This window comes from Quercus lobata, chromosome 8 (genome assembly GCF_001633185.2).
Source record: "Quercus lobata isolate SW786 chromosome 8, ValleyOak3.0 Primary Assembly, whole genome shotgun sequence".
NCBI lineage: Eukaryota > Viridiplantae > Streptophyta > Magnoliopsida > Fagales > Fagaceae > Quercus > Quercus lobata.
In genome coordinates, this window is record NC_044911.1 from 18,985,125 (window position 1) to 19,012,775 (window position 27,651).

The following is a 27,651-nucleotide window of genomic DNA, read 5'->3' on the forward strand; positions in this document are numbered from 1 at the left end:
TCTCTGCACCACCCTGTTCTGGGAATCAATCATCGTCTCTCCCTCAGCTCTTGATGTTGATCTCTGCTGACCACCCACTGCCTTTAACCAATCTCCATACTAAATTTCCATTGTTGCACCACTCTTTTCCACAGCAAATAAACCAACATAGTGCTTCAAGTCGTGCCCAACAAAACCACAAAAGTAGCAAAACATCACCAATCTCTCATACTTAAATTTTAACCATGTACGGTTACCTTCAGAGTCTAAAACAGAACACCCCCTTCTTAATGGTTTAGAAACAGAGATAGACACTCTTACTCGCATAAACAAGCTTTATGAATCATTTGACCTTCGATTTTCCACTTCCTCCACAATAGCAATCCGACCACCAATATCTGTTGCTACTTGTGAAGAAACCATATCAAAGGGTGCTCCACAAATTTGCACCCACATAGAAGCATGATCAAGAACAGCATTGGCTGCAGACATCCCTCTCTGCCATCTCTTGAGAACAACAATTGATTATCAAAAGACCAAGGACCATCTTTAAGAATCCGAGCCATCTGAAATTCAGTCTTAAACTTAAATTGAAACAAATTTGCACCAACTTTCACAATCTGCAACTCAGAACCCAACCCCCAAACCCTCCTTAAGGTACTCAAAGCAGCTCTCTTATTATACGGTTTACATGTTAAAAACTTGCCTACCAAACTAAGAACACGGCTTTCGATCTCACTAATCCTCCTTTCATTAGCAATCTCAATGACTTCCTCCTCCTCAGAAGTGAGTTTTAATTTTTCTAAAATTTCAAAAACACCCTCAACCATGATGCGCCAAGACACTATTTAGAGAAAGTAAGAGAGAGAGAGAGAGAGAGAGAGAGAGAGAGAGAGACAGGAAAAAAAGATAAAACTCAGCCCCTTAGGAAAACCTAAAGGAGATAAGGACTCGTTTTGAAAACGAGAGGGAGAGATTCCTACCAGGAGGAGAGATTTTTTGCACAAGATGGTACTTCTCATAAATTAATGGTACATAATAGTAAGAGAATTAACAACTCATTATGCGGCTCTGAGTTACATAGTTTTGGATGGCAATGGAACATGTTTACCAAGAGCCCACAATGGGGAAACATTTCTATATGCTGAATAGTGCAACATGCAATTTTTCAAGTAAACTCCTGTGTTTTCCTGCCACAACAAAGTAATTAATGGTTAATTAGAAAGTATTGAAAGAGAAGTTTAAGCAAAATATAGTACGTCATGCTATTTTACATTGCTTTTCTGCCTTTGTTTTTTATTGAAATAGAAAGTGATAGTTCTACTAGTGGCGTTGCAACTTGCAAACTACTATATTAAATTGCTTTTCTGCCTTTGTTTTTATTGAAATAGAGTGTGATAGTTCTATTAGTAGTGTTGCAACTTACAAACTACTATAAAGTTTACTAGACAAGAAAAAAACTATGCTCCATAATGGAAGAATGATATCTACGCTCATGTCCATTTTCCTATTTCTAGTTAGTATCATTTTCCTTCTTTTTGTTAGTTGAAGTTGTGCTAAACAAAGACACCTGTTGAGGAAAATCGCCATTTTCCATTTGAGAATTGATTATCAACTTCGCTACACGATGAAGAGGTGTTGGGTCTCTTTCAGCCTATTACAAGTAAAATTTTATTTTTAGAATTATTCAAGAAAAACATACAATAACATGATATATATGTAATTATAATTTTTAAACCATACACTAACCTGCCTGGCATGAATAAGACCCATCATTGCCCATGCAATTTATACCAGATGGCTCTTGCCTCTGTCTCAAACTCTTCTATTCTAAGTAGCTTGTGCCTCAATTCTGATGTACATGTTCAATTCCAAGAAGGATATGTACTCAAATTTTGTATTCTTCTTTTCTAACTTATCTTGGGGGTTTGTGCCTGCATATTCGATTCCCAAATGATATGTACACAAGTACAGTGGTGATTGTGATCTTGGACGGAAAGCTTACTCGAGGGGCTTTCCAAACATGCATAGGGGTTTTCTTTATAATATTTGACTTACAGGGAAGTCCTTGATGATGTATGATCCATTGGAGAAAATCTTATTTTTGTGACTCATTGGGGAATTGTGTTGGCGGTTATTCTAACTCATGAGGGAGTTTCTTGGTGATTTCATGCCTTTCGACCCACTGAGGGGTATTTCTATCATTTCAGCATGTTTTGGTAACTTCTGATATTTTATGACCCACTAGGGATGATTTTGAATTTTTCTTTTCAGTTCCTGCCTTCTGGGAGTCTATTGGGGATAAATTTTTTTTTTTTTTTTTACTAAACTACACGTAGTTTAGTGGAAGGCCTAAACTACATGTAGTTTAGCCACCGGGTGTCTTTCCCGCTCTTCATTTTCTTAACGGTTACCAACCGTTTCTTTTCTTTTCTTTTCTTTTCTTTTTTTCATTATTCTCTTCATCTTTTCATTTTCTCTCTAACTCTTCAACTTCCTCTCTCTTTTTTAAAAAAGCTCTGCCTTCCCCTCATTTCTTCATCCATTCACCACCAAAAATCTCTTTGTCTCAAACTCTCTCATTCCCTCCAATGGCACCCAAAACCAAGAAACCTTCTTACTTGATCACCGGTGAAGTTTTCAACCTCACCCGCTAGGTTAGAGCCATAAGGCTAAACGAGTCTCCTTCATTGCTGTACAAACCAAATGATCATCTCTCTGACAATGCACGGGCTAGATTGGAAAATTTTTTCAAACTTTTCTCATTTCCAAGTTTTGCTCTGATCTTCTATTTTAATTCGTTTTTAGACTTGTAAATGCTTGGGTTTTGCTATGAGATGGGTTTAGATGAAAACCTAATTTCCTAGGAGGGATGGAAACATGTTTAGGATGAGTTTTGATCCATGGTAGGCCGAGAATGTCAAATAAATCGTTCTAGTTGCACCCATGCATGTAAACACCTCATTTCGCACCTTATTAATAAATTTTGGTCCCCGGCCCCAATGATGAGCTTGACATATGTCAACCAAGGGTAATTAAAGATTTCACAATAGTTTGGAAGTAATCACGACTCAAAAGTGCTCAAATCGCATTACTATTCTGTTTTGACCATTCTGAAAAATGATCTTTGCTTACTGTCCTGAAAACTATTCTGAAAAATTACATTTACTTATTGTTTTGACCATAACTTTTGATCCACAAAGAATTTTTAAGTGATTATTTCATTGGAAAGTAGACATCCTAGACTTCAATTTGAATACATATTCTATCTAATTTGGATTTATATTGAGTAAGTTATGACCATTTGAATTCAGGCCATCAAAACTCTCAAGAATTAGGGCATGCGTACGCATGAATCAAGGGTGCGTGCACACCCTCAAAAGATGCATATTTAGGCCGATTTTCTGGGCAGTGAAACTTCATTTTTAAAGGCCCAAAACATCATTCTTTGATGTGGGCCAGCCCCTATACCCTTGGGAACGTCCAAAGACCATTAAAAAGCCCCCAAAATCCTAATTTTAACTTATAAATACTCATCTTATGTCTCCAATCAAAACCCTAGCTAGAGAGAGTGATTTTTTGGCCTCCATCTTCTCTAAAACCCTAGTAATTTTTTGGTCATAGCTACCCATCTTATGAGTGATTTTAAATTTTGAATTGTTACACGATAGTTTATTATGAGTATTTATTGCCAATATGGATAGCTATGACCATTTTATTTTGTTAAGTTTGTCTAAATTTTTATTTTTATGCAGTTAATATTAGATATTTGTCATTGTTTTTATAAAAATATTTTAAACTAGATGACTAAACTCAACTCATTGGCTCTATATTAATTATTAACGCACACAACAACACTCATTCATACATAAAATAGTACCGTATGTGTTTACTTAACCAATCAAATGCTTGAATAATCACTAACTTTATGACAAAAAGTTATTATAACATGATAAATATACACACTCATGTAACAAATCCTCTCTATTTCCTAATTATTAAATTATATAAAGTTATATTATATTTATATTGTACACACAAACATCCACGTACATGTCATTATTCACACGAATGACATTATAAAAAAGAAAAGTAATGTACACAATCAATATTAGACACACTCATACACATATAATAAATACTTTAGAGTCAAAAATACTTGTAATAAAGGTGTATAAGATTTAAGTTCAGGTGTGTAAAAATATTTTCAAGAAAAAATTAATGTATTAAACTAACAAAAAAATATTAAATATATATAATTCTTTTTCTTTCTTTTTTTTTTCTTTTTTTTTTGTTGTTGAAGTCAGGGGGTCATTTGAACCCCCTGAACAAAGAGTAGCGCCGCCCCTGATGTTAGTTTAGTATAATTGTTTGTTTTGTTTCATGTTTATTGGTTTATATTGATGTTTGTTTTATTTTCTTTATGTAAGTTTAGTGTTTAGGGTTCTAACATGCTTGTTTGATTTTTGTTTTAATATCTTTGAATGATTAAATCAATAAAAATGTAATTTTTATGATCTGTGCTAAAGGATACGTACGCATCATCGAGCATGCATGCGCATGGTTCAACCATGAGTACGCATAGTTGAGTATGCGTACGCACCCTGAAACTAGATTAGGGCAAAAATCTTGTTTTTATTTATTTAATCATTTCCACGTGTTCTTTATTTCTATTTGACTCTGTGTAGGTTAATATGTTGTGTTTATTTATTTTCCATGTTGTTTGAGTCTTTTTTCCATGTTTGGTTTATTTTATAATCTTTCCTTATGTGTGTGATTTAATTGTTATCTTTTCCTTTTTAGTATATGTTTGATTGTGTTTTATTTATTTCCTTTTATATTGTGATGTGATCATTGTTAGGTTCTAAAGTTTAGGATTTTATGTATTTAGAACTCTAATGTGTATTGTTGGCAAACCATGATCAAAACAATGTGTTTAGAAGTGTTTTAAAGCTATCTCAAAGTTGTGTGTCAATGTAAAGTTGGAATCGAGTTAAAGTAGGAAGCATTGTGCCTTTCGGCCTGGCTCGATCGATCGAATGATAGGCTCGACCGATCGAAGCTCGGACAGAATGCTTTTCTGCAGATTCGTCCAACTCAGCCCTATTTGTTTTAAAACGTTTTTAGGGTTTCTTATTTGTCCTAAGTATAAAAGGCAAACCCTAGCCACATTTTAGTGTTGCTCATATTTGCGCTTTGTGTAAATCTCTTGTGAGATCTAGAGGAGCTTTCCTTTACACAAACTTAGGGTTTTCAAGGAGAAGATTTATCTACGCCTTGATGATCAATTCAATTGCTGCCATTGAAGCTTAAAGAAAACACAAGCGGGTGTGCTTGTAACTGGTGGTGAATCCAAGAAAGAAGGAGTCCATGGATTCGGAGCTTGCACGTGGTCGTGTCAGTAAGTTCTACTGGTTGGTAGCAATAAGAAGTCGAGCGTGGGGGCTTGTAAGTCTTATTGTATGAACTTCGATTCTTTCAAGATAGTGGATTCAAGTTTACCTTGAGGATAGCTAGGTCAAATCCTCCCCAAGTTGATCTTTATTATTGTGATAACCTAGACTTGTTTAATTGGACTAAGTAACAACTTGGCTAATTACCTAGGTTTAATCAATCGTTTAAAGGGTCTAAAAACTGTCAATCATTAATATGTTATGTGTGTTATTTCCTTAAGTGCATGATGTATGTTTAGGTTAAGGATTAGGGCTCTCTTAATAAACTCTTTAATTAAATATGGCCTAGCAACACATAATGGAGGCCGACCCACAAGCCGGGCGGTCTTGAGTGCCTAATACCTTCCCAAGCCATACCCAAACTCCAAACCCATAATCTAGCATGTAGACCCATGCATGTAAGTGATTGGCTTAAAAGGCCTAATACGGTTCCTAAACCTAATCTAGGTGGTGGCTCCATGCATGCCTACGCGGCCAAGCTGTATGCGTGCGCGGCCAAGCTATATGCGTACATATAGATGTTCATAAAATCACATGAACACACTCCTCAACATGCGCACACATACACGAGGCATGCATACGCATACACCCAGTACAAGCATGCATACTGAGACTCAAAATCACAGTTTTATGCCTAGTTTCATTTTTTTCACTTTTTTTTTTTTTCCAAAATGATTCTTATGCTCATGTTTTTGTCTTCTACAGGGTTTGCAGCCTTACTCAAGTAGGGGTAGTGCTAGCCATATATTCACATGGTATTAGACCCTGATGACCGAGACGAGGGCATTGGTGAATGCAACCGGCTTCGAGCCACTCATTCGCCTTCTTCTTGAGGGTGTAGCTAGCGGCATACTAGTTCAAGCCCTTACTAAGAGGTGGTGGGAAACTACCCACACTTTCCACATTATTGAGAGGGAGATCACTGTGACTCCTCACGATTTCCACCAGATGACCGGTTTAAGATCCCATGGGCCCACCATCAACTTGGAAGGCGAGTTAGGCATTCAGCTGGGCATAGACTTACTAGGGCATGCCTACCCTAGTGAGCACATTCGCTACTTTGATTTGGAGAGGGACTACAAGCCTCTTTCTCAAGCAACTCTAGATGATCGTGCTCAGATGGCTAGGGCATTTCTGCTGTATGTGGTAGGGGCATATCTCTTTGCCAATAGAGGTCAAACAATGTCCTTTAGGTGGCTAGCTCTCTTCCGTAACTTTGAGCAAGCTCGGGAGGCGAACTAGGGCCATGCTTACCTTGCCTACCTCTACTCGATCATGGACACACTAAGCCAAGGGACTCTGCACTAGCTAGCAAGGCCTTGGAAGCTCCTTAAGGTTAGACTTTTCCTTTTCCCATGTAGTTCTACCAATTGTACTTTGTACTCTTGCAAAATGTATCTATTTCATATCTCTGAGATGTCATCTAGGTTTACCAACTGCATTTCATGCTCTTGCGAACTATATCTTACTTCCTTGCAAACTGTCATCTTGCAAAATGTATCTGTGTTCCTTTTTCTTGCAAACTATCACCTTGCAAACTGTATATGTGTTCCTTTTTCTTGCAAACTATATCTTACTTTCTTTTCTTGCAAACTATCATCCTGTAAACTGTATCTTATTCTCTTTTTCTTGCAGCATTGGGCCTTATCGTATGGCCCCATCTCTCGTGGTGTAGATGTGAACCTGAAGGTCTTCCTTTCAGTTCGAGCTCATCTCAACAACCTTACCTCTGACTCAATGAGTAAAATTCCTTTCTCCCAGTTATCATTGCATGCTTCAAAGGTTTCTTTCTAATCTTAAGTTTCCTTGTAGATTGTTTGGGGACTTCGGTGGGTGTTCCTCCGATTTACGACCCAAATCTAGAGGCGGCTGCCATCGTCTCTTCTGAAACCTCTCAGCTCCTTAAGGGTGTTGGCTTGAGGGTCTTAAACCTTGTTGAGTAGGTTTCTTGCCAGCTGGTGGGTGTTCATACTCCTTAGGTGCCTATGGATCCTCCCACATTCATGTTTGCCCTACTTTCCTTGTCTGATGCTAAGTACCAATTGTGGAAGGGGGGTATTGTCTATGCTCAGTGGCTCTTGGGTGACCTAGACTATCACCCCTAAACCTAACATTCATCTATCATGTCATTTAGCATACATGTCTAAAGGTAAAAACATCACAAGGCAAATTCAAATAAGTGTATTGTAAAGTTACGATTTCCAACTAGTTTTTGTTGGCTTTAATTCAATGTCAAATTTTATTGTAATTTCTTCAATCATTTCCCTGTATTTATGTGGGTTTATCTGTAAGGGATCAGTGTGAGATATTGGTGAAGAATCAAGCGTCAAAAGAAGATCAGTGCAATTCATGACTAGCTCACGAGAAAGCAACCCGTGAAAAGGTTATGTGTGAACCACATGACTAGAAGCTAAAAAGTCATTGCTAGCGTGTCATTTCTCAAGTACTTTGCAAGGAAGGCCATCTCGCAAGGTACTCGCGAAACGTTTTGTTTTGCAAAAAGTTAAACTACTTTACCAAATTCTTTACCCACACTGTACATACCCTCATTACCCACGAATTGTAAGAAATGCTTTTCAGAGAGAAAACCCTAGCAAATACACTTAAGAGTTAGAGATTGTTATACCCACAATCATCTACACATTTCCTCTTGGTTTTCCTCTACTCCTACCTCTCCATAGCTACATCCTTAAGAGATTCTTTGCCCAAACACTTACCACACCCAATCTGAGTGTTAAGTGAGGTTTTGGGACTGTTGGGAAGCATTGGAATGAGCCATTTAGTGGCGGATGCAATCAAGTTCAATTGCGGTATCCAGAAAGCTAGAGAAGACAAAACTCTAAAAAGTTTGTTGGTAGCAAGAGCTTGGAGGGCTAAAGTACATGGGGTAGACTAGGCTTGGAAGGTCTTTTGTTATTCATGTACTCCAACTATATTCTCTAGTGGATCAATTTTGACTTGGAGGGTCATGGAGAGGTTTTTGCTGAGTTCTTTAGTTTCCTTTTCGATAACACATTTTGGTGCTATCTTGTGTTTTCATCTCTCTTCCCTACTCTTTAAGCTTTCATTTTATTGTTCATTGTGGTTGGATGTGGCTTAAAGTAGTGTTATCGGCATATTGCGCTTATTTTACTCTTATTCCTCACTTTGATAAGTTAGGGTAAAAACAATCTAGTCGTAATTTTTAATTTGGGATCTAAAAAAGCTCTAGTGCTTCACACTAATTTGAGCTTTCACGTATCTAGACATCCAAGCATCAAAGCTCATGGTATTCAATCAAACATATTAGGCAATTTCATGTTCAAACACTCGAATGCATGTTCATATGATCTATGCATGATTTACCTCACTTACCTCATTGCATAACAGCACCTATGCATGTTCATATTCATATACATGTTCATGACATTCAAACAAATAAAACCCTAATCAACATTAAAAGGATAAAACTAAACTAAACAAGGCAAGGCAAAAGAACAAATACTTAAACATATGAAAAACAAGGTTAAATAAGGGCTACATGAGTGAAAGAAAGTAGAAAAAAACAAAATAGAAGTGGATTAGGGACAAAACAGAAGTGCATTAGGGTTTCCGGGCACAAGTGTGTGTGCGCATACATAGGGTATGCATGGCATCCCAACTATATGCGTATGAAGCATGCACATGCATACACACCCAAAACCCTAACTTAGAAACTCAAACAAAAAACAAAGAAAACAAGAAATCTAACAACCTAGCATGCTTTTAACATAAACACAAAGTAAAACATAAACTAAACAAACATATAAACAAACAGTAGAACAAAGCAAAAGTGAAGAGCCAAAGTTAGAACATTTACCTCAACACAAAGACTCAATAGGGCTTTATTTTAACTGTTCCCCTCAGTCAATCTATTCAATAACCAAATCAAAATAGGTTAGCAAACTTTAGAACTCAAAGATCAAGACCAGAATAGGTCCTAATTATAGGCACTGCATTTTGTACCCCTTACGACTCAGGCCCCCGTTCCCCAATGATGTTAAAATTCTAAAGCCTAAGGTTGGTTTAAGGCCTAATTAGGAAAGTATTTTTGAAAAATATAACTCTTTTATGAATTGAATAAAGATATTTTTGGAAAATAAAGGTCACGGAAAACTTAGGGCATGCATACGCATACACACATATACGCACGCATACTTCAGACCTACATATGCTAGGGTTCTAGAAACTATGAAAGGCAAGTTTTTCTGCATTAAGGCTAAGGTTCAGAATGAATACCACATCATCTGGGAGCTATTCCAAACCCCTATTTTCTCACTATATAAAGCCATACATGGCAACTTTTCAAAACACGTAGAAATTCCTAAAGGAAAACACAAGATTCACTAGAAATAGTGAATCAAAGACAAAGTTTTTCACAAAACATCTTCAAGTCAATATTTTTCTAATTGAGGCCTTTACTAGCCTTGATCTTAGAGTTTTAAGATTACTAATCACTTTTGTATTTGATTGTGAATAGATTTGACTAAGGGGAACTGTCAAAATCAAGCCAAGGAGCTTTGTGTTTTAAGGTATAAACCTTCTTGCCTTTTCTTCTTTTTCTTGCTTTAATCTTTAGTTTTATCTTTGTTTTATTTTATTTTTCTTGTTTAGTTTATATTATAACATGTTTATTTAGGTTTAGGTTTTCTCTGTTTTATGTGTTAAAGCATATTAGGTTGTTAGATTTAATAGTTTTATTTTTGCCCAGTTCTATGTTCTTGTGTTTCTAGGTTAAGGATTAGGGTGAGTATGCGTACACATGCTTTCTACATGTGCACGCATACTCGAAGTATGCGTAAGCATACAACTGGGCTGCATACGAAGGCCCTATGTATGCTCATGCATACTCGTGCCCAAAAACCCTAATTTGAACCCTTCTGCTTCTGTTTTTGTATTTTATTTGTTTAATTTGCCTCTGTCTTGGTTTGTTCCCACATGTATATATCTCTGTTTCTCTGTTTGCTTGTTGATTGTTCTTTACATGTTAGATTAGGGTTTCTTTTCAATTAATTATTTGATATGCCATGAACATGCACGTGATATGACCATGCATTGATGCATAAGTGCGGTGATGCAGTAAGGTAAGTGATGTAAGTCATGCATTCATATGAACATGCATTTACCTTGTGCGTTGATGATGAGTATGAACATGTTTGATGGAATGATGTGCCCTTGATGTCTAGATGCCCATGATGAGTTTTTTAAATCCACATGTCTATGTTTCTACCATGATTTGTTTGCTGCCTTGGATGAGATAATATGATATGTATGATAGATGTATGCTAGGCTTGAGATATGATATGCATGATAGATGTATGCTATGATTTTTGGGATGAAAATGCTATGTTGTATGCCTAGATGTATGCTAGTGTGTGTGTGAGTTTAGAATGCAATATTGAACATGCCTTCAATAAGATTAAGACGTAAAACGCAATAAGTGGAAGCACACCCGCAAGTCGGGTGGGGTTGGGTGCCTAACACCTACCCATCCCTATACTTAAACTTTGAACCCATACTCTGGTAGTAAAATTAGTCTTCCAAGTAAGGGCGCTATACATATGATTCTTATACCTAATCTAGGTGGCGACTCTATTCTTTTCTCCGCCCTAGCCAACTCGGCCGAGGCATACTCCCCCCCCCCCCCCAAGTTGCGCCCACACCAATCAAGTAAAATTTGACTTGAGGATGTTTTGTAAAAAAACTCCCTTTTTGATTCACTATTTTCTAGTGAATCTTTCGTATTTTGCCTCTGTTTCTGTGTGTTTTGAAAAAGTGCCTTTTATGGCTTTTTATAGTAGTAAAATGGGGGTGTGGGGTGGTTTCCAGACAATGTGGGATTCGTTCTAAACCAATTTTAATGCAAAAAAAGCTTTCTTTTCATAGTTTCCATACGCATGCCCGTGTATGTGTGTGCATGCCATAAGCATGCATACGCATAGCATGAGTGTGCGTACACATACGCGTGTATGCATGTACATACTTAGGGTTTCCTGCAGCCTTTCTTTTCCAAAAATAGTTTTATTCCTTCTAAAAATAAGTTATATTTTCCATAAATATTTCCTCAAGTTAATTTTCATCTGATTAGGCCCTAAACCAACCTTAGGCCTTAGAGTACTACCATAATTGAAGAATAAGGACCCGAGTCGTAAGAGATACAAAATGAAGTGTCTACAACCATTTAATCACCAAATTTATTCTCATGCAAAGATAACAAGGCAAAACATAAGTTTAAAGGGGTAAGGGTTATGTTTGGTTTTGGGGGCCCATGTACTTAACAAATTTAAGTCATGGGCAAAGCATCACATTTTTTACACCTAAAGTAAAATTCCTACAAGTTTTTAATTTACAAAAAATATCTCTTAAAAGGTATTTTGTTAAAAGTTGATGGATTTTAGTTTTAGAAGTCCTTAAAAAGAAAAAAGACTAAAGAAATAGGCTTTACGATTCCATAAAGGGGAAGAGTAAAAAGTCCCAAATTCATCATTTGACTCATTTTATTTTTATATCATATTTTAAATTTTGTGTTGGTTAATTAGATATAATGAAATATGAAGTTATAAATACATATTGTGTGTGTGTGTGTGTGTGTAAATCTGGTTTTTCGAAATGGTGCGTAATATGGGCTTATTTTGAACAAAAACACAAACCCAATTAAAAAAAAAAAAAAAATACATTAGTTCATGTCTGGGTTCATTTTGAACAAGAACACAAACCCCCAAAAAAATTGTTAAAAAAGTAGTGAATTTTGAAGGGTGGAAAGTTGAAGCCGTTCCACCAATTTTTCTTTTCTTGAACTAAGTGATGCAAAGTTGGGTAAATGTTGTGCATGAAATATATCAATTAAAGTACTCCCATATTTGCATGGTTAGCCTTAATTTTATGTTATTTCGTGACTAATGAGCTTTATCTAAAGCATACGAATAGACTCTAAATCAAGTGGGCTAAACCAAACTCCAACTCAAAGACTACAAAATGTGATTAATCTAAATCAATTAAGGAAATAAGACAATTACAGGAGAAGAAAAACAAAATCAGATTTGGTTTAATTTTGAAATCAGAATTTTTCTGCACACATCTCCGTTCGTATTTTGATCTTAACCGGGGAGAAGAGAGCATTTTGGTGTCCTTTGAAAAATAATTGGAGAGGCCTATTTCGTGTGAGAATCTCAAACTTTAACTTAAAAATCTCCCATGGAAGGATTGGAAGATGCTACTTAAGTTCAATAAACTTGGCTCCAGAGAAAAATCATGGCCAAAAATAATACTTCCATCCAAAATTTATAGAATTTAAGCGCATGAGCTCGAGTTGATCTCATCATTAACCAGCCTTCACATACTACGAGATCTCACAATAAGTAACCCTCACATGTATTTCGAAAAGATTATGAGCGAAAACGCTGAAAAGAAATTAATTACATAGGCTTAAGCTATGACTTGAGTATTCAGATATAAACAAATTCTTCAAGAAGAATTACACTTTCTATTTTCCATCAAACACACACACTCTCTCGTTTAATATATTAATCGAAGTCAGTCAAACATAGAAAGTTGGACCTTGGTTCAGTGCTTTTGTGACTTGGACATTATATCCGTTGAAATTTAGACACATATTAAATATTTACCGTATGTCCACGCCTCAACCAAAAAGTTTTTATTTTTTTTGGATAATTCCCAACCAGAAAGTTAACACAAAGAGAAATTCCAGTTATTATCTTTGACGTTATTTTGTTCTTCTCCTTGCATTTCTTTATTCAAATTTCAAAGAATCAAACAAAGCCAAACAATCAAATAAACACGAGAGCAAAACAATCAACAAATTAAGCCCACGTTTAATGGAAATGTTGTTAGTGCTGATGCTACTATTTTAGCACATTTATCGCTACTCTCCTAAAATTCGCGACAAGCCGACAACAAACTTAGCAGATTGGTGTCCGACGGGACTAAGCAGATAAACATACGACTTTCCTTGTTTACCAAAAAAAAAAAAAACATACGACTTTCCTTACTTGCTTTTATTGTTATTTAGGTTTCTTGTTAGTTCTTTTAGGATTCCTATTTACCTTCTCAAAAAAAGATCCTATTTAAATTTAAATTTTGGATTTATTTTCTTTATTATTTGTTTATCAATATATTTGTTATGTTTCCTAATTCCTAGTTTGATTAGAAATCTTATTTAATATAAATTTATATACCTAACCCATTGATGTCCAACCTAAACCTACCCATTTAACACCCCCTAATGGTAGGTGAGGTTCAATTATAAAGTTCTAAGTGAACTATGGAAGTTTAGGATTGTTTATTTAACTTTATTTCGAACACGAGTTAAGTTTGAACTCATTATCAAATTAAATTAAAATTTTAAAATTGTTTCATTTTCTTGTTAAACAAGCTCAAGTTTCTTTAAAAATTACTTAATTGACTTTTTCTTTTTCCATATATAATAAACACTATAGCTAAATGTTTTAACCCTTCATAAATATGTGCTAAAAATTAATAACTAAATTATATTTAAAATTATATCATTTTATTTAATTAGATAGAATGATTTTCATTTATGAACTTATAAAAATTAGATTTACTAATTTGTATTTTTATATTTTGTATATAATTTTACTACAAAAAAGACTATAAATATTATTAATAAATTACAAATAATAACCTGATGTATTATTAACTTTTTTAAAAACTTAAAAGATATCAAGTTTAGAAATGTATATTTAAACATTATTACATATAATTATATAATATTATTCTATATATACTTTAATTGAGCTTGATACTTTGGTAGTCGCAAGCTTATTATGAGCACATTATTATATTGGAGTTCAGCTAGTTTAATAATTGAGTTTAAACTTAAATTTGAGTATGAATGAGAACCTGCTTGTTCAGCAATAGTCGGGGGCCATACCAGGTCCCACATTATAATAGCAAACTTTGACTTAAAAATCATCCAGTGAAGGATCGGAATATGCTGCTCAAGTTCAATAAACCTTCGCACCAAAGAAAAATTAAGACCAGAAATATTATTTCCTTCAAAATTTATAGAATTTAAGCACATGAACTCGAGTTGATCTCGCTATTAACCAGCCTTCACATATACTAGCCAGATGAGATCTCACACAATACGTAACCCTCATTTGTATTTCCAAAAGATTATGGGCGAAAAGAAATCGGTGAGTACTCAAGGCTTAAGCAAACTTCTTAGTAGCAAGACAAGGAACCTGAATACTAGTCCTTTAAGGGAAAGGTACAAAGCCCATAAACCCCGAGCTTCCAAACTTCACAGACATAGGTGACCTTGAGGTTCACAGAGACTTGCGAAGCTTGGACCTCTAGATCGATGTACAGCCCCCAGTAATATTACAAAAAAGGGACCTATTTTTTTGGGAACTTAGCTAACTATAATTGCCAATTTTCTCTCTCTCTTTGCTTTTGTCTCTTCTATTTTTTCTCTTTTTTGTGCTCTGCTTCTTGTCCCTCTTCCATGGTCGACCCTCCCCTTTTATAATAATCTTGAAGGGCCTTAAAATTACTATCCTCTCCCTTTGCCTTGATCTTGCCATTTCCCTTTGAGTTGAAGCATTGGGTGTCTCTTTTCCATTCCTGCTCTTGTTTCCTTTTTTTAGGAAGTCATCCTTGAAAGCATTCTTGGTCATTTACTCCCTATAGGAGATGATTTTCTCCAGTACATTTAAGCATTGGCTAAGGTCAACGAGGGCAGGTCTCTTCTCAAGGCTAGAAAGAAAGACATTACGATGATTCCTTTGTCCTGATAAGGACTACTCGTATTATGTCTCCTCCTAAAATGGTATAGATATTTTATTGATTTGGGTGAAGTTCAAAAGTGTGTTGGACATCTTTCTCTTCTTTCTATTTTCCCTCTAACCGAGGTTCCTCAGGCTTCTCCTTTATGGACCACCTCCAGGTCCCAAGGTTTGGGTGGGATGATTTGGACTTATTCAAAAAATAACTATAAAACCTATACTATATTATAAGTTAGACAACGTTTGAAACAAATTTCAGATCTAACAATTCGAGTCTAGTGGACTCGATTTACCTAGAAAGCTGATCTGGACAACTAGGAAACCGAGTTCAATAAACTTGGCTTCTATACATAGAAATCGAGTTCAATGAACTCGGTTTCTATGTAAAGAAATCGAGTTTAGTAAACTCGGTTTCTATACATGGAAACCGAGTTTATTGAACTCGATTTCCTAGTATAGAAACTGAGTTCATTGAACTCGGTTTCTATACATAGAAACCAAGTTATATGGGATTCAAAGAAACCGTGACAGATAGCAATTACATTTTGGATTGCAAAGAAACCCTCCCTATAACCAGATCTACTCACTTTAAATTCCTCAAGTCTGGCAATTCGTTTGTTTCAAAAATGACTTGTTTTCTTGTGTTGTTGCAACTCTGAAAATGATCCAAATAACATTTTAAAGTGATGATGGAGGTGGTGGGGATGGCAGCTGCTGCAACAATGAGGGTAGCAACAAAAAATCTGGAACCTATGTAAAGAAATCAAGTTTAGTGAACTCAGTTTCTATACATAGAAACCGAGTTTATTGAACTCGATTTCTATGTGTAGAAACCGAGTTCATTAAACTTGGTTTCTATACATAAAAACCGAGTTTTTTGAACTCGATTTCTTTACATAGAAACCGAGTTCATTGAACTCGATTTCTATGTCCCATCTCCTCTGACGTTCACGTGTAGTTTGAGCTGGAAATCGAGTCTACTGAACTCGATTTCCGTAAATGGTCCCCAGCTCTCCACGTGTTGCCGTGGGTCCCAACTGGGACCTATTTTCCCTCTTTTCCCCACTTTGTCCGTCTCACTACTCAGTAAGCTCTCAGTAAACTCTCACTGCTCCACTTCTCTTAGTAAGCTCACTCAGACTTATCTCAAACAAGTTCACAACATCTCAGGTATACAATTATGATTATTTGCTAGTTTTTTTATTTAAGAAAAATTGACAACATATTAGAAAAAGTTATGTTTTTTTTTTTTTTTTTGTTAGTGTAAATATTGTGATTAATCTATTTGTTGTAGTGATTAATTTATTTGGTAGTATATTCTGATTAGTTTTATTTTTTTTGGGAGGGTGATTAGTTTATTTGGAATATTGTGATTAGTTTTATTTTTTTTGAGGGGGTGATTAGTTTATTTGTTAGTATATTTGTTGTAGTGAATTAATTTATTTGTTAGTTATTGTGATTAGTTTTTTTTTTTTTTTTTTGAGAGGGTGATTAGTTTATTTGTTAGTAGATTTGTAGTGATTAATTTATTTGTTAGTATAGTGATTAATTTATTTGTTAGATATTGTAATTAGTTTTTTGTTAGTGTATTGTGATTAATGTATTTGTTAGTGATTAATTTATTTGTTAGTATATTGTGATTAGTTTATTTGTTAGTATATTATGATTATTTGCTTCTTTTTTTTTTTTTTTTGAAATTAATATTATGATTAATTATAAAAAGTGTAATCATATTCATAGTATGACTCATGTTATGTCCAAACAACTAGTCATATCTTGAAATTGGTTTTGTTTAGTCCTTTTATTTTGATAGCTTGCATTTAATCATGACAAGTGAAGCTATTTGAGTTTTGACATTAGTGCTCAATTGAATGATGAACTTGATTACTTACCGCTAATGTCCAAATATTTGAACACATTTATATAAGATCATGAATCTACTTAAGAAAAAATATATATAATGGATATTGTGAGGCCCTTGTGGATATGATGGGAACATTTAGTGCTAAATATTGTGATCAATTGTTAGGAATATTTAGTAATTTTAGGTCTTTATCATGGATATGAAATGGATTATGAGTTTGATACCTAAGATATTTGTAATCTTGTTACCATAAATTATTTCAAGATATATTTATTTAAGATTTGTAACAGAGATTTGAAGGTTGGTATATAATATTTTTGTTCATGAGAACTTATTTGAATGGGTTTTAAAAGTCATGCCCCTAGAATGATTTGGAATTTTAAAAGAATATGAAATTAGTAACGACTATTTTTGTATGTGAGTGTATGCAAATTTGGTTGAGATTAGTATTGTTGGCATTTAATACGCAAAGTTTTGTGATTGATGTTGATTAAGCGGTATAAATTTGTCACTAACACTATTGCACTTGATGATCTATAGGTTGACAATGATCCATATAAATATATACTACGGTGGACCCCTTAGCAATGCCAACCCTTATGATGGATTGATGTTTCAAGGTCCGGGTATCCAGTGCTACTATATGATGATATGCCGTAAGCTAAAGACCCTGAATGATTTGAAAGTAAAAATTATGGAAGAGTTGCAAGTGAACCCTGCTTTGCATGACATAAATATTACTTTCCGTTCTCCACATGAAGTTCTCAATCAATGCATTAATTACAGATATATGGTGATAACAGAGGACAAACATGTGAAATTCATGTTTAGTAAGATGGAAAAATGGGAAAAGGTAGCAGATTTTGAGTTGTACGTCAGTTTGCAACCGCATGCAGAAGTCAGCGTAGAGGAAATTGTACAAACAACTACATCTCTACAGTTTGCAGTCCTAAATGATCGATGCACCACATTGGGAGGCTATACACCCTCTTTTCAAGAGACACCAACAACAATTGAGAGTGAACCTGAAAATAGATATAAAGATCAATTTTGTACACATCGAGGCGAATCCTCTACAGTTCCAATAGTTGAAGATGAAGATGAAGATGAAGACGAAGACTGTATTGGGGAAGATATTGACGATAGAGATGAGTACGAAGAGAGGATTGAGAGAAACGACTGTAATGTAACAATGAATCATTACTGCTGTTGTAGTAAGTAATAAGTAATAACATTCTGGTAATAATGCTGGTTCATCATTCTTCTATTGAGGGTTGCCTGGCTGCATTTAATTTTTTACGTATTGGAATATTTGGAACATAACTATGATCCTTTTAGCCTAAATTTCATACTTTTAGCATTAGTTTCATCTCAAAGTGTTTTTCTTGGTTTTCTAGATGAAAGAGTGAATGGTAGCAAAGTGTACACCCACACTAACAGTCAACCAATCTAACTTAACCCAACTAATGCACATGACCATGCATTGAAAGCTAGTAATACCATTGACAAACTTAGAATTTCAGAAATGGGAAGAAAAAAAAAATCAACATAATGTAAAAGGATAAGAAGAGAATATTCAGCAAGTGGTTGGTTTTAATTTTTACCTTGCCTTCCCAAACAACGCACGCTCGATGTGTTTTTATAAACCTTAACACCGAATGGTCAATGGGCCCAGGACCAAACTCATCAGGGAGCTGAGCAGGAATAGCAGCCATACTACACGAAGTTTAGGGAGTCAAGAATAATATAAGCACATGTTAAATTGGCAAGGATCCCAATTTCTTGCACAAACGATAAGTGTGACAATCAACCACAGGGAATAAACATAAATATAAAAAACTCAATATGCTGCCAAAAGCTCAGTATGAGCTACTTAATTACGCCTTCTACATTTCTCCATTTTCATTCAAATGTGTTCTAAGGAGTTAGAGCAATGCTCCGACAAATCAGAACATTACAGTTTTTTGGTTTTCACAACAATCTGTATTTAAAAACACTTCATAGAAAGGAGAACATAAAATGGTAATGTGGATAGAGTCTAGGGAGGGGAACAGAAAAAGGAAAAAAGAAGAGTATGTTTAAACTTTAAAGGTGCTGCTATGTACATTTTAATAAATTTTGCATAGATTGCAAAATTTTCAAAATTACACTTAAGACTTGATTACCAAATAGTATTTTAAAAATTGGAAATTATGTTTTATACACCTAAATCATGTTTTGAAAACACAATCTAAAGACTAAATGTGGCATCATGTTTTTAATGACTTTAGTAGTTATTGATTTAGGTGGGTGTAACATTAAATAATTTTCCATAGATTTCAACCTTTGCACTGAACTTTTATGTGGATATACAAGTTAGTGCAACATTTGAAATTTAGAAATTTTGAGTTTTACATTTAAATCGTGTTTTGGAAAAATGAGTTTAGTGTAAATTTTTAAACACAAACTTTCAAAATTTGCAATAAAATTTCAAGGCAAATGTGTTTACACTAGACTTGTGCCAAGAGCCTTAATAGTTTAATTGGTACCTTTTAGTGTTTATAACGAAGATATTTAGGATCCAGTTATTTTTCACCCTCAACTTTCGATATATTTAAAAAAGAAATTATGTTTTCAAACACAATATCAATGCAAAATGTAAATGTATATAGAAACCAATCATGGGTATATAGATTTTAATATAGATGATCATAGGGAAGACTATCACCATATGCAAACATATAGTTATGTTCACTGTTTGTGTTGCTATCAAGTACAATGCATGCCAATAGAAAATCATCCATTACCAATAAAAAATCATCCATTACCAATAAACCCAGAAAAAAGGAGTAATCAAAGCAAAACCCATATATCAGTTGCAAGGAACAGAGAGAGTCCTTACTTTTGTGATAGACTATCAACGGAGCCAACCCAGAAAGTTGTTAATCCAACTTAGACAAGAGATTGAATATTTCTGTATGAAAGAAAAAAAAATATTCAGATACCACCTATATTAAAAATTACATAACAAAACCCAGAAACTCTACTCAATACCACCATCAACAATACCAAAATATAATTCAGACAATCAATTGAAACTGAGAATTCTACTCATACCAATTTCTTTTTTCTTAAAAAAGCATACCATTCCAAATTTTCTTCCTATAAAGAAAATGGATATAACAGTATCAATGCTAGTACCTATTTACTGGTAAGCATAACTTGTGCATAGTCATACTCAATTCAAATCACAGAAATATATAATATTAATAATAATAAACATTTTATAAAAATAAAAATCCAAAAACCCATTAATCTCAACTCAATTCACATTACACCCAAAAAATAAAAAAATAAAAGAACATATAAGAAACAGAAAATAAGCAAAAATCATACAATGATATAAAAACCCAAAAAGCACATAGAAGAGATCAAATGAGAATGATACCCTGCGGTTTGTTGGGACGGCGATGGCGACGGCGACGACAACGGAGAAGCTGATGGCGAAGGCGACAAAGAAGCTAACGGTGATGGCAACGGAGCAGGAATGAGAGTGAGAGACTGGAGCTAAGACTGAGACGGAGCGAGATGGAGGGGTGACGGCGACAGAGAAGGTGACGGCAACGGACTGTAGAGAGGGAATGAGTGAGAGAGACGGAACGGCGACGGAGCTGGATCAGAGAGTGAGAGACCGGAGCTGAGACCAAGATGGAATGGAGTGAGAGTGAGAGAGAGACTAAGTTTTTTGAGTGAGCGGACTGTGAGTGTGGGAGGGAATGAGAGAGTTTTTTGAGTTCTGTAAAGAGTTTTTTTTTAGAGGACTGTAAGTGTGGGAGGGAATGAGAGAGTTTTTTGAGAGTAAAGAGTTTTGAGAGACACGTTAGAGTGACGCGTGGCAAAAGAAAATATAAATCGAGTCCAATGGACTTGATTTCAATCTATACAAAACGAGTCCATTAGACTCGGTTTTTGTACATACAAACCGAGTCTAATAGACTCGGTTTTTATACACAGAAATCAAGTCCAACGGACTCGATTTCTATGTGTAAAAACCGAGTCTATTGGACTCGGTTTGTATGCATAGAAATCGAGTTTATTTAACTCGATTTCTTTGCATATGTGCTACACACTTTGTCCACGTCAGCTACTGCAAAAAGAAAATCGAGTATACTAAACTCGATTTTACAACCCAGAAATCAACTCCACTAAACTCGAATTGTTAGAAACCAAAATAGTTTGAAACGTTTGCTAACTAATGATATTTTTTAGATTTTATAGTTATTTTCTAAAAAAATCCGGATGATTTTGATAGGTGTTGTGTAATATTGGAAGTGCTGAGTTAGAATGCTGATCAGGGGGAGTAGATAAGCTTGGAATGCTAAGCTGGAGTTGGTGAGCTAGGGCAGTTGAAGCTAAAGTTAGTTAGAACAGTTGCGGAGCTAGAATTAGTTGAGAGTAGTTACCGAATTGGAGGCAAGAGTTAGTTAGTTAGTTTTCGTGAGTATTGTATGAACTAGATCTAGATGTATATAAGGAACAATGATAGGATTGTAATGCCATCTTGGAACTAACAATACACTGCACTCTTCTTTGTGATTTTCCCTCTTTCCCTTCCTCTTATTCTTATTCTTCTTCATCTCTACTCTGTATTCTCTTAACCTTGGGAGGCCTAGTTTCCCTCGAAGAAAACTACCTCACTATTCTTCTTTTAATAAGAATAGCTAGTTCCTATAAGATTTGTCCCTTTCAATCCTCTTTCTTTGGGTACTGGGCCTTTCATGGTCCATTTTTTTTCTAGTAAACCCTTTTTGGGCTCCCTCTTTGACGACCTTTTTTACTTGCACCCTTTTATGGGGTTGTTTGTACCTTCTTCTCAAGGCCTTTTGTATTCTTTCTTTTGTTGTTGGGCTTTGGCCTCATTTTACTTAGTTCCCTTATCTCTTTTATAAGAGCATTGAGCCATAGGTCCCTCATATTCATGGTAAGGCCATAAACTAGTTCCTTGGGCTGGATCTGTTCCTTTGTTTTTTTTTTTTTTTTGGGTAACAACTGTCATATCCTAATTATCATGTACCATGTTAAACGATGTTGCATCCCAATGGCTTTAGGTATGCTTGACTAGGCGACATGCACATGTGTGTGTGTTTGCATATGGCAAACAATGTGTGTAAGACGTGTGCAATACTATGGTAGGGTGTGTGAGTGTGAGCATTTACACATACATTTATTTTAAGGAATCATCTTCACCAACCATTGAGATTCTAAACTGTGATTGGTCACCTAAATCTAATAACCTTTATTTCCTAATTTTAACAAATAAAACCCTAAAGCTACCAGGCTAAACTAGAAAATAAAATAAATGTCTCGAACTTGAAATTATAGATTTGGAAGTTCAGTTACATGTAGAGAAGGTGTTAGGCACCTGACAACACCTATCCAAAAAGATAATACCTTGTTTCAAATTTAAACTTGAATTTTACCATTTCAATTAACAACTAACATATTTGGCATTTGGCATTTGGTAATTTAAAAAAAAAAAATTATGCATGTACATGTGAAATAAAGTATAAATAAAACCTATCTTAGGATAACATGTGAACTATCCTTGTATGACATGTTGAAATGAAATGTAATCTATCCTAGGATGACATGTGAGAAATAACATGTAATCTATCCTAAGATGACATATAATCTATCCTAGGATGCCATGTAATCTATCCTAAGATGAGATGCAAAAGATAACATGCAATTTATCCTAGGATGATAGTAAGAAGGAATATAAAAGAATGACATGTAAATCATTCTAGGATGACATGTAGTGAATATGATATGCAAACTATCCTAACATGACATGTATGACATGTACAATATGATGATGTATAAGTGAATGGCATGTGAAAAATTCATAAAAAATTTAAATAGAGGGGTAGAAAGTACATCTCATGCTTTTACATTAAACCATTTAATCACCAAATTTATTCTCATGCAAAGAGAGCAAGGGAAAACATTAGTTTAAAGTGGTTGGGGTTATGTTTGGTTTTGGGGACCCACGAACTTAATGGATTTAAGTCATGGGCAAAGCATCACATTTTTTACACCTAAAATAAAATTCCTACGAGTTTTTAATTTATAAAAAATATCTCTTAAAAGGGTTTTTTTGGTTAAAAGCTGATGGCTTTTAGTTTTAGAAGTCCTTAAAATAAAAAAGACTAAAGAAATAGGTTTAGTTCTCTTTGAAAAGATTTCCTAAAAGGGGAAGAGTAAAAAGCTTCAAATTCATCATTTGACACATTTTAGTTCTATATCATTTTTAAAATTTTGTGTTGATTAATTAGATATAATGAAATATGAAGTTATAAATACATATTATATGTGTGTATAAATCTGGTGCATAATCCCGAAGTAGTGCGTAATCTAGGTTTATTTTGAACAAGAAGACAAATCCAATTAAAAAAAATACATAAATTCATATTTGGGTTCATTTTGAACAAAAACACCAACCCCTAAAGCAATTGTTAAAAAAGTAGTGAAATTTGAAGGGTGGAAAGTTGAAGTCATTCTACCAATTTTTCTTTTCTTGAACTAAGCGATACAGACTTGGGTAAATGTTGTGCATTAAATTTATCAATTAAAGTACTCCCATATTTGCATAATTACCCTTAATTTTATGTTATTTCGTGACTAATTCTGAATTATCAATGTTATAGATTATGAAGGCTTTACATGCTAATGAGGTTTATCTGAAGGCTGAAGCATACGAATAGACTCAAAATCAAGTGGGCTAAACCAAACTCCAACTCAGGCTACAAGATGTGATTAATCTTAATAATCAAGGAAATAAGACAATTAGAGGAGAAGGAAAAAGAAAATCAGATTTGGTTTAATTTTGAAATCAGAATTTTTCTGCACACATCTCCGTATTTTGATCTTAACTGGGGAGAAGAGAGCAATTTTGGTGCCCTTTGAAATAATTTGGAGAGGCCTATTTCGTGTGAGAATCTCAAATTTTAACTTAAAAATCTTCCATGGAAGGATTGGAAGATGCTACTCAAGTTCAATAAAGTTGGCTCCAGAGAAAAATTATGACCAAAAATATTACTTACTTTCATTCAAAATTTATAGAATTTAAGCGCATGAGCTCGAGTTAATCTCATCATTAACCAGCCTTCACATACTATGAGATCTCACAATACGTAACCCTCACATGTATTTCAAAAAGATTATGAGCGAAAACGCTGAAAAGAAATTGATGAGTACCTATTGCTTAAGCTATGACTTGAGTATTTAGATATAAACAAATTCTTCAAGAAGAATTACACTTCTTATTTTCCATCAAACACACACACTCACTCTCGTTCAATGTATTAATCAAAGTCAGTCAAATATAGAAAGTTGAAGTTAGGTTCAATGCCCTTGTACATTATATCGGTTGAAATAGAAAGTTGGACTTAGGTTCAGTGCTCTTGTATATTATATCCGTTGAAATTGATACACATATACACAGGACCCAACTAGAAAGTTTTTAGTTTTTTGAATAACTCCCAACCAGAAAGTTATCACAAAGACAAACTCAGTTATTATTTTTGACGTTATTTTGTTCTTCTCCTTGCATTTCTTTATTCAAAGAATCATACAAAGCCAAAACAATCGAATAAACACGAGAGCAAAACCAGTCAACAAATTAAGCCCACGTTTAATGGAAATGTTGTTAGTGCTGATGTTACTATTTTAGCACATTTATCGCTACTCTCCTAAAATTCAGCGACAAGCCGACAACAAACTTAGCAGATTGGTGTCCGACGGAACTCAAGTATAAACATATGACTTTCCTTACTTGCTTTTATTGCTATTTAGGTTTCTTGTTAGGTCTTTTAGGATTCCTATTTACCTTCTCAAAAAAAAGATCCTATTTAAATTTAAATTTTGGATTTTTTTTCCTTTATTATTTGTTTATCAGTATATTTGTTATGTTTCCTAATTCCTAGTTTGATTAGAGTTCTTAATTTAATATAAATTTATATACCTAACCCATTTATGTCCAACCCAAACTTACCCATTTAACACCTCTAATAATTGATGAGATTCAATTATAAAGTTGTAAGTAAACTATGGAAGTTTAGGATTGTTTATTTAACTTTATTTCGAACACGAGTTAAATTTGAACTCATTATCAAACTAAATTATATTTTTAAAATTGTTTCATTTTCTTATTAAACAAGCTCAAGTTTCTTTAAAAACTACATAATTGACTTTTTCTTTTTCCATATATAATAAACATTATAGCTAAATGTTTTGACCCTTCATAAATATGTGCTAAAAATTAATAACTAAATTATATTTAAAATTATATCATTTTATTTAATTAGATAGAATGATTTTCATTTATGAACTTATAAAAATTAGATTTACTAATTTTGTATTTTTATATTTTATATATAATTTTACTACAAAACAGACTATAAATATTATTAATAAATTGCAAATAATAACCTAATGTATTATTAACTTATTTAAAAACTTAAAAATATCAAATCTCAAAGTTTGGAAATGTATATTTAAACATTATTATATATAAATATATAATATTATTCTATATATACTTTAATTGAGCTTGATAGTCGCGAGCTTATTATGTGCACATTATTATATTGAAGTTCAGCTAGTTTAATAATTGAGTTTAAACTTAAGTTTGAGTATGAATGAGAACTTCACAATTCTTTCCTGCTTGTTCAGCAATAGTAGGGGGCCATACCAGGTCCCACATTATAATAGCAAACTTTGACTAAAAAATCATCAAGTGAAGGATCGGAATATGCTGCGCAAGTTCAATAAACCTTCGTACCAAAGAAAAATTAAGACCAGAAATATTATTTGCTTCAAAATTTATAGAATTTAAGCACATGAACTCGAGTTGATCTCGCTATTAACCAGCCTTCACATATACTAGCCAGATGAGATCTCACACAATACGTAACCCTCATTTGTATTTCCAAAAGATTATGGGCGAAAAGAAATCGGTGGGTACTTAAGGCTTAAGTTATCACATGACTTGAGTATAATCAGTTTCTCTCCCTTTTTTTTTTCTTCCATCAAAACACACACACACTCTCGTTTAATATTAATCAAAGTCAGTCATATATATAGAAAGCTAACACAAAGAAGAAAGTCAGTTATTATCTTAGACGTTATTTTGTTCTTCTCCTTTTGTATTTCTTTTTTCAAAGAATCATACATAACCAAGAAAACGAATAAACCAGGATGGAAGAAGGGCATTTTAGCTAGTTGCTACCAAGAGAGAGCTTGACAAGCATTAAATACTTATTACAAAACAACAAATCGGAATCAAAATAGATATCTAAGCTCAATCCTAAACTCATATACTTAAGAGGACAGATAACACAAAAAGCAAGAGGGTCAAGTTTCATATATATATATATATATATATAGATATAGATATAGATATCTAGGCTCATCTATAAGACTTGAGAATAGCTCCACAAAAAGTACATATAATAGCCTTCCAAGATTTCCAATAAAATGGAACATAACAAAACCGTGTCGACGTCATCATGTCAGCCACGCTTGCTCCACCGCCGCACCGCGAGCACGACCCCGCCACAGGCTTGGTGCTCCTTGTCTTCCTCTTTTGATCCACCAAAAAGCAAAAGCAAACCATTGAGAGAAACTGATCAAAAAAAAAATCAAATACAAATTCCACAAATAAGAGCTAGCTTAGCTAGCTAGCTCAAGTTCTCCAAAACTTTGGGGTTTTATGGCACTCGAAGATATTGTAGCTAGGCTGGCTAATTGTGGCATGGTTGGTACGTCTGGATCCAAATAAATACAATAAATCATGTTAAAGTTCGACCGTTGGATGGGTGACAAGTGTCTAGATGAGTAGATTGATATTATTTTAGGGTGAATTAGTGAATTGATATTTTGCTCATGTAATTGTAGCGGGAAACCTGCTTGGAGGTCATGATCATGGCGTGGTCGACGACTGCCACGTGTGGGGTATTTAAATGAGGTAGATGTGGGTTGGCTGAGTATGAGTAAAAAGCTCAGCTGAAATTTGTACCTTTACGTTTTATTGAAGCCTCCCAATTAATTGTCATATTGATTTGCATTGAGTAATTTTCACCGAGAAGGTACTGGAAAAAGGTCTGATGCAATTTTGTTTGGATCCGATGTCCACTTCAAATGAAACTATATATATTTCCCCTTAGCCTTTTTAAAAAATATATATATATATATATATATATATATAAACAATATATAGAGTGTCATGTCTAAGGGTTTTTTCTTTTTCTTTTTCTTTTTTTGGTTGCTGAATCATGTCTACGGCATTCAGGCTGTCCAATCTAATTTCGGATTAAATCAAATCATCTGATTTGGAGACATCAAACCAAAACCCGCTCGATTTGACTATTTTGTTGATCCACGGTGGTTGCATATCAAGGAAAGCAATTCTATTGGTTCGAGTGGCCGGTGGTTCTTAACTTTTTTTTTTTTTTTTTTTTTTTTTTTTTTTTTTTTTTTTTCTTGATTACATGTATTATTATATTGGCTTTTGTCTTTTGATGGTTTTTGT

The 27,651-nt window shown here is 34.2% G+C and overlaps 1 protein-coding gene across 1 annotated transcript; it reads right to left on the reverse strand.

Annotated features, from left to right (window-relative positions):
• Nucleotides 1-26,222: 26,222 nt before the first annotated feature.
• LOC115958095 lies at nt 26,223-26,886 on the reverse strand. Its single transcript, XM_031076459.1, has one exon. The coding sequence runs from the start codon at nt 26,734-26,736 to the stop codon at nt 26,530-26,532; it is 207 nt and encodes a 68-aa protein (XP_030932319.1). The 5' UTR covers nt 26,737-26,886; the 3' UTR covers nt 26,223-26,529.
• Nucleotides 26,887-27,651: the final 765 nt, after the last annotated feature.

Excerpts from the sequence above, each read along its gene's own strand:
- LOC115958095 (XM_031076459.1), bottom strand. The coding sequence starts at position 26,736 with ATGGTTTGCTTTTGCTTTTTGGTGGATCAAAAGAGGAAGACAAGGAGC.